A 10803-nucleotide genomic window follows, 5' to 3' on the forward strand; every position below is an offset into this window, starting at 1 on the left:
TTCTTATTACAGGGACACAAAAAACAAATTCTACACAAGGTTCAGAGCGAAGCTGAATGGTTGTTAAATACAGTAAAGTCAGTTAAGTCTGAGTTTCTATTACTCAGGAGTCGGACGTTCTGGACTATTACATAATATGTAGACACACCTAGAACGTCATACAGGCTATCATACGCAAATAAGAGATGGCACAATGTCTCTACAGCGCCACTTGTTGGAAGGAGGCTTCCCTGTAAGGAAATGTGCAACTTCTAACTAGCCCTGTAACATGACTAAGGAAGGATATTACCATACGAAGCTTCCCAGGGAGCATTGCATGACCAATAAGTCTCCTCACACCTACCTGTTGCTCTCTATAAGGAGACATTATACCTACTTGTATCATATACATTGATCTGGACGAAGAGCCCAATTATATGTTCCTGCACGAAGGGGAGGTCTGCACTGCTGTCTCCTACAGTATCACACAAAGAGGCTTAGATACACGGCTCAGCAGAAAATATTACACATGACTGGACTGGATAGCTGAGCAAACAATATCACACATGATTGGCTTAGATATACTGGCTCAGCAGACTGTATCACACTTGATAGATTAGATACTGCAGCTCAACAGACAATAACAAGCATGATAGATACATGTCTCAGCAGCACTGTATCACACAGGATAGGCTTAGATACACGGCTCAGCAGACAGTATCACACAGGATAGGATTAGATACATGGCTCAGTAGACAGTATCACACATGATAGGATTAGATACTGCAGCTCAGCAGACAATAACAAGCTTGATAGATACATGTCTCAGCAGCACTGTATCACACAGGATAGGCTTAGATACACGGCTCAGCAGACAGTATCACACAGGATAGGATTAGATACATGGCTCAGTAGACAGTATCACACATGATAGGATTAGATACTGCAGCTCAGCAGACAATAACAAGCTTGATAGATACATGTCTCAGCAGCACTGTATCAAACATGATAGGCTTAGATACATGGCTCAGTAGACAGTATCACACAAGATAGGATTAGATACACGGCTCAGCAGCAGAAAATGATTTTATAAGAAAGATACCTAGATAATATGTATCATAGCGGCGGGTCATGCTGGGACTTGTAGTCCCACCTCCAGTTTATAACATGCAGGTATTTATGTTTTTATTTTTCAGGGAAAGTCGGGTTCAAATTTCACAGTTTTATACTGTTGTGACTCAAGAAGTAATAAGGAAGCAGCTTTCACTGAAGGAGCTCCTACACTTGTGAGGTCTCTGCTCTCAGCCTCCGGGGGCTCCACTCACGTTTAACCCCTTCCTCTGCCCTCTCGCCATGTGTACAGGAGAGTGCTCAAAGTTCATCGGGGTGATCTTGTACCCGTTCTGCGCCCTGTGCATCCTCTGCAATATATTACTCTTCTTCCCCGGCTGGAGCACCGAGGCTGTGAATGACCCACAGGTGAAGCTCACGCCTGAGGTCCTGTACCTCGGGGGATTTCTTGGAAGTGGTGTTCTGGTAAGTGAGGGGAGATAAAGAAGGGGGGACGGCCAGTGGGTCATCTATTGTTCCCAACAGTAACCCTACCAGAGATGCTATCAGAGAGTGGTACAGTGGGCATACTAGGAGGAGGGAAGAGGGGACCCCGGGAGTAAACCAAAACCGCTGTACAATTTACCGGTATATGGCGGCATTACTTTGTAATTGTTTAAGTGTGTGGGAGCTATATAGTGGTATTATGTGGAAGCTATATGGTGATATTATATGTGGGAGCTTTATGGCGGTCTTATATGGGAGCTATGTGACGGTCTTATATGGGAGCTATGTGGCGGTCTTATATGGGAGCTATGTGGCGGTCTTATATGGGAGCTATGTGACGGTCTTATATGGGAGCTATGTGACGGTCTTATATGGGAGCTATGTGACGGTCTTATATGGGCGCTATGTGGCGGTGTTATATGGGCGCTATCTGGCGGTCTTATATGGGCGCTATCTGGTGGTCTTATATGGGAGCTATATGGCAGTCTTATATGGGAGCTATATGGGGCTCTTATGTGGCAGCTATATGGCGCTATTATATGGAAGCTATATGGCGGCATTATGTGGGAGCAATATGGTGGTATTTTGTGAGAGCTACATGACAGTCTTATATGGAAGCTATATGGTGGTATGTGGGAGCTATATGGTGGGTTTATGTGGAAGATATATAGGGGTATTATATAGAAGTCATATGGCGGTATTATGTGGGAGCTATATGGCAATATTATATGGGAGCTATATGGCGGTATTATATAGGAGCTCTATGGCGGCGTTATTTGGGAGCTGTATGGTGGTATTATGTGGGAGCTACATGACAGTCTTATATGGAAGCCATATGGTGGTATTCTGTGGGACTTATATGGCGGGTTTATGTGGAGGATATATAGCAGTATTATATGTCAGTTATATGGAGGGATTCTGTGGGTGCTATGTGGTAGTATTCTGTGGGAGCTATGCGGTGGTATTCTGTTGGAGTTATATGGCGGGTTTATGTGGAAGATATATGGCGGTATTACATGGAAGCTATATGAAGGAATTCTGTGGGAGCTATGTGGTAGTATTCTGTGGGAGCTATATTGTGGTATTCTGTGGGAGCTATATGGTGGTATTCTGTGGGAGCTATGTGGCGGTATTCTGTGGGAACTATGTGGCGGTATTTTGTGGGAACTATGTGGCGGTATTTTGTGGGAACTATGTGGCAGTATTCTGTGGGAGCTATGTGGCGGTATTCTGTGGGAGCTATGTGGCGGTATTCTGTGGGAACTATGTGGCGGTATTCTGTGGGAGCTATGTGGCGGTATTCTGTGAGAACTATGTGGTGGTATTCTGTGGGAGCTATGTGGCTGTATTCTGTGAGAACTATGTGGTGGTATTCTGTGGGAGCTATGTGGCTGTATTCTTTTGGATTTATAAGAAAGTATTTTTTGGATGCTGTATATAACTCAGGCACCATATAGTACTGTGTGTTTAAGGGAGTATTATTTGGATGCTGTATGTATTTTGGCCTGTATGTGGCAGTATTATGTCGGGTCTTTAAAGGGGTTCTCTGCCACTAAGATATTGCTCACCGATCCTTGTATAGTAGCTGTGTGTATTCCATCTCCCTTAGTAGCTGTGTCTGGCATAGCTGCTTAATCAATCCCATGCACTTGAATAGGACTGAGCTGCTCTCTAGCTACAGTCCCATGTCTGAGAAGAGGCTGCAGCACACAAATAGGTGATTGGTGGTGGTCCCGAGCGGTAGACCCCCACCAATTTGATATTAATGACCTATCCTAAGGATACATCATCAATATATTACTTCTAGAAACTCCTTTAAGGCAGTATTATTATTAGGACGCTGATATACTTTGTGCACTATATGGCAGTATTATGTGGGATTTTTAAGGTATTATTTGGATGCTTTATATAACTTAGGCACTATATGGCAGTATGTTGTAGGTTCTATTTTGCAGTGTTGGTAGCACGTGGCCTGTATATAATAGTACTTGTAATTTTTAGGAAATTATAGTACCAGTGTTTCTGGTGGTCCAATGTGCCACACAGCTCTGCTACATGGTACATCCGTGCCTCCAATGCTGTTCCAGGGATTACTCTGGCTGCCATCATGGAATCAGGAAGGAATTTTCCTTCCTCCAAATGCGCTGAATGGCTGCTTGGGATTTTTTTTGCCTTCCTCTGGACCAACAAGGAGGTTGAAACAGGCTGAACTAGATGGACATTGTCCTCGTTCAGCCTAACATGCTATATTACTATGTTACCCCTTCATTCTTCTCCTCATTTCTTCTCCTTCCTTCTTCCTGCTCCTTCTGTCTTCTCTTTGCTTCTTCTTTCTTATCCTTCCCTTCTTTCTCCCCGTTCATTCACCTCCTTCTTTTTTTCTTCTTCCTCTTTTTGTCCTTCTCCCATTTCTTTCTTTCTTGGTTCTTCATTACCTCTCAGAAATACTTAGATGCCCTCCTCGGTGACCTAAGAGTGTTATAAAGGGCTTTCATAGTTATTAGATAGTGTTATACACCAGTTTTTAGAGGTACTGGTGAAGTTCAGGTTCAGTTTAAACGATTTCGGGCCAAACCAAACTTTTTAAAGAAATCCAAGGAATGGGCCAAACCAAACTTTTTAAGTTCACCCATCACTACTACCTTTTATAACTACCCACATACCTTTTCATTCTTCTCAGTGTATAAGCGTGTGCTGGGTCTTGGTATGTTATCAGCCCTTGTCTGTTATGAGTACTGGCCTCTGGCTCATGAAGCTCGTTCTCCATGATAGGTGTAGTAGTTCTGCCTGAGTGGTAGGTAGATGTCATTCTTTGGCCTCAGTAACAAGTCTTTCTTCTTCTCCTAGGTCCTCATTCCTGCCATCTGCATACAGTACACCGGACGTCGAGGAATATGTAACAACCGATTCGGGGTAAGAGGACAATAGAAGGTCATGTTCACACTCTGCATTGGGGTGAGACATGACGTGACCGATAGGACATCTTGTGCTCTTAGAGGGAAGGTTTCCAGTTTTCTATTCTGCTTTTATTTTCCTGATTGTAGATTCTTTTAAATTGTATTCTCTGTATTTGACATCGGAGGCGGCCATCTTGTCTGAGCTCCAGTCAACAGCATTTAGAGATGCTTTATGGCAGAACTCATTGGGACACTTCTGCACTATGAGACCTTGCTGGCGCCTCCATCCCCACCCCTGTGCTCATGCCAGATCGGGAACCTGAACCATCCTGCTTACCCTGGTCCCCTCAGCATCATCATGCGGGCTCATGAATTTGCTTCTCCACCAAACCATGTTTAGTATTGGTACTTCACCCATGACCAGTATGACTTCAGAAAAGTGGAACCACCAGCAGTTGACGTAAGCAAACCAGTTATGGCAGAGGCCATTGATCCAATCCTCCCTGGCCCAGTCAGCGAGCCTGAGATTGGCTTACACGCCAAATGGGAACAAGAGGACTGGTTGTGGAAACTCAACGTGCCTGATCCTTCTTTTGGAGGCCCCCATATGCATGCGAGAGTTGTCTATTCTGGCAGGTTTGGAAGAATACAGTTTAATGCATATGGAGGCCTTAAAGGGGTTGTCCGAGTTATAACTTATGAGTAAAACCCCTTCTGCATACAGTAGAATAAGAAATAGGCTGATAGTCACTTCTCCCTAAGCTAAGCACTCATAAGTAATAACTCAGACAACCCCTTGGGCGAGTGCAAAGCATCCCCATCAACTTCTAAAGTAATTGATGTAGATCATACTTACCAATTCTGGAAGTGCCCTTCAGGGAGATTTAGGACTGTGGTGTGCTATGTAAAATTAGTGTTATAAGCCACGCCCACTTTAAGCCACACCCACTTCAGGGCACACCCCTTTTCTACAACCACATGCTTTGTTTCTCTTCCCCACATCCTCCATTTTTCAATAAGCTTTTCACTCATATATCTTTGGTTTTTTTTACCACCACATCATCCATTTTTCTCAAGGTCCTTTTTACCCCATTTTCCATTTTTCACATCTTTTATTTTTTTTAAATACATTTTTAAAAACATCCTGCATTTTTAAATATATTTTTTTGGCTCATCAGCAACATGATTGGCCAACCCTCATGCCACTCATTGACTCAGGCCTGACTATAGTGCACTCACCTCAAGAAGCCAAGTCTCTTCAGCCACACACTCCTGTCAGTAGTTGCTCATCTGTGGGGTCTCTGCAGCTGAGTTATAGGGGCTGCTCCAGAAAGTGCCGGAAGTCTCATAGCTAGTGCAGTGCCGTGAAGGATGAAGTTCCAGGGAAGGGGAGTACTGCTTTCTGAAAAGTTCTGGTAGGCATTTGCAGTGCACGGCAGATGTACCAATTCTTCCGGGAGTCTAGAAGGTCTCTCAATTTTCTAAAAGTCTCTCAAACAATCCAGGAGAGTTGGCTAGTATGATATAGATGCAGGATTGGTCTTACCCACCAAAGCAGTAGATTATACTCTTGAAGACCCAAGTATGAAGAAGATACCACTGCCACAAAAAGTTGACAAACTACAGCAGAAGACAACCTCAGTGGGAGTGGTGTTTGGCGAACATCACTTGAAAATACCATCTACAGGGCTTTGAGTTAAGCCTCTAACAGGTCATATGATCACTGAGGAGTAATAGACTACGTGAGAAAAGGACCATAGGTGGACCTTATAGAGGTCTGCTACATCCCCTTTGCTACACCCAATGCACCCCTGTTCAACTTTAGCTCTAGATTTAAGTCCAACAACTCCAAAAATGTCTCAGGGCTCATTGCTCCAACTCAACTGGTGTCCAGATCCAAGGCTCGTCCAGGAATACTCGCCACAGAACCATAATAAATGCTCCTCCATTACCATCTTCCCACAAGTCCTCACTAATCATATATCCTTATGGTATAGAGCACAACTGGTGTTTATTGACTTTGTCCTGTCTCTATAGATGTTGATCTCCATTATCTTGGCGGCTGTTGCCCTCTGTGGCTCCATCTATGGATTTGTCACCTCGTTGTTGGGTCTCCTCCACGGCCCTACGTGTCATTACAGGGTCTTTAATGGAGACATGCGCTGGACGTCCCCCTTCAAAGTAGAAAAGGAATTTAGAGAGTAAGTGTCCAATGGGGGATTACCGAATTTCTTAAGATGATATCAAGACATATCAAGGACGGTTACCAGAACGCCGTGTTATAGTCTGGTGTGTCCTCTCCTCACAGCCTGGAGCGCAGCTACCTGTTCCACAGAGAGGTCTGGTCCCGTTGTATCGTGCCAGAAGGTGTGGTGGAGTTCAACATCATCTTCTTCTCCACAATCATGGCGGCCAGCATCATTCAAGTCGTCCTCTGTGCGATTCAGATGATTAATGGCTTGTTCGGCTGCCTCTGCGGGACCTGCCAGAGGAAAACGTACTAGAAGGCGACGTGAGTGGATGCGTTATAAATATTGCTAAGTGTTATATGCTATTTTTATGAATCTATATAATATATAAAAAGGCCCTTCTAGGCACATAGTAACCACTAGGTGGTGATAAGATACACAACACAAAGTCCATGGTTGCAGTCTATTTTGTAAGCTGTTAGTGACCACCTGCCGTAAATGTATGGTGGGCTGTCATGGGTGGGGTATGAAGGGAATATTTCGCAGGTATCTGATGTTCAAAGGTCTGCAATGTATTGCAACCTATTAAGCCCTGCCTCTGACATTGAAATGTATAATATACTGCAAGTATTGCAGCATATTATACAAGCAATTAAGTGACCACAAGTTCAAGTCCCGTAGTGGGACAAAAATTGTAAAAATAAGTTAAATATATATTTAGAAATACATTAAAAATTAAAAGCTTAAAAAAAAAACTTTTTCTTATTTTTTTTCATAAGAAAAATACACATAATTGGTATCACCGGATCCATAAAAGTACACATTGTTAAAACATCGTATCTTTTACCTGCACGGTGAAAAAAAATACACAATACAGAATTGCATTTTTTTTTCTGGGCACCCTATCTCTTAAAAAAAATGGAATCAAGAGTTGTATTTACCTGAAAATGAATTAAATAAAAACTATAGGTCGCCACGCAAAAATACGAATGCTCACACTGACTTGAGGGAAGGGCTGTAATTGGCTGGAAAGTATGTGCCCCCCACCTCAAGATAGTATACGCACCCAACAACAAACGTATCTGCCCAATCCTGAAAAAGGATCCAACCAATATGTAAAGGACAGGCTTATTGGCAACAGTGACGTCTTATGTACACATGGCATAGTTTCCACGGATTTGCCGAGGAGCCCGCACCGATTCGGCATCAGATCTGCAGCCACTCCGTGTCCCAGCAGTAAACTTCTGGTTTACATTGAAGTGTCCACTGCTGTCTGTACAGCGTAGATTTTTTCTTGTTTCTTTTGTGCAGCGGGTTTTATTACTATTAATGTAGTTATTAATAGTCATTTTTTTCTTCTCTGTTACAGAACCAAGGCGCACAGGAGCGGTACCGCTCGGATCCCGGCCCCCATAGACCGTCCGCGTCATGTGATTTATTCAAGTTATTTCCTATCTGACGTAATTTGTAGAAAGTGTGTGAGTGATGAGCTGGAGAAGAAAGCCTTGTGAGGTCCATGCTGGAGGATACGGACGTAGACATGGTGAACTAGGGATAAAATCAGTCTTATGCCTGCAGCCCATCCACATGTCCATCCTCAGTGTCATCTCTGAAAGATGTTTTACATCAACATGAGAGGGGTCAATTAAATTGTAAGACAATCAATGATCTCCATGTGTGCAATTACTCTACACAGTAAATATATTACATTACTTATACTGATCCTGAGTTACATCCTGCATTATACTCCAGAGCTGCCCTCACTATTCTGCTGCTGGAGTCACTGTGTACATACATTACTTATCCTGTGTTATACTCCAGAGCTGCACTCACTATTCTGCTGGTGGGGGTCACTGTGTGAATACATTACTTATCCTGTACTGACCCTGAGTTACATCCTGTAGATCTTTTTATTATAAAAGTGAAAAACATAACAATAAACAGAACATAAATGTCGCTCACTTGGCATAAGACAAACATAAAGCAAAACCAAATCATCACTTATATTATCTGTACTTTGCCTTACTTCAGGACAAAGGAACAAAAGCAAAAGGTCCATCTGGTCCAAACAATACACAGCACACTACACCAACCTGCACTCCAAAACTACACTCACTCATCCTCACCAATGCATATACGCTACATACTACATATAACAATATACACACGTGAGAAAACATCCCTAACTCACAGGATCCAGCCTGAAATCCCAAAAAAAAGAAGAAAGAAAACGACTAATAACCAAAGCAATTATATAATAACAATAATGCAAATAACAAAAGTAGTAACAATAAGAACAACCCAATACCTTTTTTTTTTTTTTTTTTTTTTTTTTTTAATGCCCACCACCTAAAAAAATAAAGCCTTACATAATCCTAAACTAACCCTATATCCAGACCAAACCACCACACACCCCAAACAACCCCCTACGGTGCAGCCTGGGAGCCACGCCTGCATCCCAAGTCCGTGCTCAATGTCTATGTCCAGGACGAGCCAAGCTGCACCGCATACACACACCCTGCCCGCCGCAGCCTGAGGGCCACGCCCGCACCAACAGTCCGTGCCCAGTGTTCATTGTCCGGGACGTGTCAAGCTACGGCTGAGGCATAAATCCCCCCCCCCCCTCCCCCCAATAAACCCCCACCCAACCTATCTAGAACCCCTAACCCTATATACAAAACAAACATAACATAACATATAACATCTCTTATATTACATACCTACAAACCAACACTACATATTAATACCCGAAAGCCTAAGGTTCAGTTGCCTGCAGCCGTACATACTTTATCTTTGACCGAAAACAAAAACTCTACTAGTGGCACACTCAGCCCTCCACCAGGACTGGATATGATAAGCCGGGCACCGACCAAATGGAAAAACTATCCCTATAGTTAATCTGTCCCTACAATGTCCCTACTCCTTCCCTAAAACTTACCCTCAGAGAAACTGTCCCTATCTCTCCCTATTCTGTCCCTACAAAGACCCTAACAATAAGAAGACTGTCCCTAACGAAATACAAACCCTCTCCATAGGAGAGAGGCCTTAGTCGTGCCCAACCTCTCATAATCCAGAGAGCGCACCTTCACCAGGTCACCCAGGATGTTTCTATTCACCTCATCCACGGGGAGGATTTTCTCTTCCGTCGAAACTAGACACCGTGCATTCCAAATGTGAAACCTGACCACTAGGCTGACTAAGAATAAAGTGCACCGGTCCCTGCGACCAAGGTCCCCGAATGCCCCATAGACCCATTCCGCATACGAGAGGCGTGCCAACCTGGACCAACCAATGGAGGCTCCCACCCGTTTGTACACCTCTGTATTAAAGGGACACTGAAGCAGGAAATGCTCCATGCTTTCCAGTACGTTGCTGCACTCCTGGCGGGGGCAACCCCTATCCACCAGTGGCCTGCTCTTCAAGTTGCCCCTTACATACAGTCTCCCGTGGAAACAGCGCCAAGTCAAGTCCCAAAACTTCAAGGGGATCCTGTCAGAATTCAATAAACGTAACCCTCCCTCCAGGTCCCGACTTGGGCAGTCCTTGAGCGCCAGGGGCTTCTGGAAATGGGTCAACAGAACCCTCTTATCGAGGAGTTTCCTCGACAGAGTTCTGATCTCCCACATCCCCAGACCCCACCGACGTATCATCTTCAGAACCACGGTAGCGTAAGCCGGAAGATGCCCGTGCGGCGTGCGAAGATCCTTCACTCGCCCTCCTGTCTCCCATTCCTGGAAGAAAGGCCGAAGCCATCCCCAACAGGAGAATACCCACGGAGGAGCCCTCTCTTGCCAGAGGTTGCCTATATTGATCTTAACAAAGGTGTCTACAAGAAACACCACGGGGTTGACCATAGATAACCCCCCTAGTCTCCTCGTGCGATATGTGACATCTCTCCTAATTAGGTTCAACCTGTTCCCCCACAACATTAGGAAGAACAGGTTGTAGACCCGGGTCCAGAGAGGTTCTGGCAAAATGCATACGCTGCCCAGGTAGATGAATAAAGGGAGCAGGTATGTTTTGATCAGGTTAACCCTTTCCCGAAGGGTCAAAGACCAACCCTTCCACTGGGCCACCTTCTGAGTGGCACCATCGAGCCTGACCACCCAATTTTGCATGGGGTAATCTCCCCGGCCAAATTTGATGCCGAGAACTTTAGCCGAGTCCTGGGGCACTGGAAG

At 44.3% G+C, this 10803-nt stretch overlaps 1 protein-coding gene across 1 annotated transcript; it reads left to right on the forward strand.

Moving 5' to 3' along the window:
• The first annotated feature begins 1237 nt into the window (after window positions 1–1237).
• On the forward strand, window positions 1238–8287 carry LOC136612997 (transmembrane 4 L6 family member 5-like). Its single transcript, XM_066593778.1, has 5 exons — window positions 1238–1515; window positions 4384–4449; window positions 6471–6634; window positions 6742–6945; window positions 7992–8287. Exons 1-4 carry the CDS (start codon window positions 1333–1335, stop codon window positions 6935–6937), a joined length of 609 nt encoding a protein of 202 aa, XP_066449875.1. The 5' UTR covers window positions 1238–1332; the 3' UTR covers window positions 6938–6945; window positions 7992–8287.
• Window positions 8288–10803: the final 2516 nt, after the last annotated feature.

This window comes from Eleutherodactylus coqui, chromosome 2, assembly GCF_035609145.1.
Source record: "Eleutherodactylus coqui strain aEleCoq1 chromosome 2, aEleCoq1.hap1, whole genome shotgun sequence".
NCBI classification, from domain to species: domain Eukaryota; kingdom Metazoa; phylum Chordata; class Amphibia; order Anura; family Eleutherodactylidae; genus Eleutherodactylus; species Eleutherodactylus coqui.

What these genes read in the sequence shown, in the direction of transcription:
- LOC136612997 (XM_066593778.1), top strand. Translation starts at nt 1,333, where the DNA reads ATGTGTACAGGAGAGTGCTCAAAGTTCATCGGGGTGATCTTGTACCCG. An exon ending in TATGTAACAACCGATTCGGG is followed by an intron (nt 4,450 to 6,470) that starts GTAAGAGGACAA and finishes CTGTCTCTATAG; the next exon opens with ATGTTGATCTCCATTATCTT. An exon ending in GTAGAAAAGGAATTTAGAGA is followed by an intron (nt 6,635 to 6,741) that starts GTAAGTGTCCAA and finishes CTCTCCTCACAG; the next exon opens with CCTGGAGCGCAGCTACCTGT.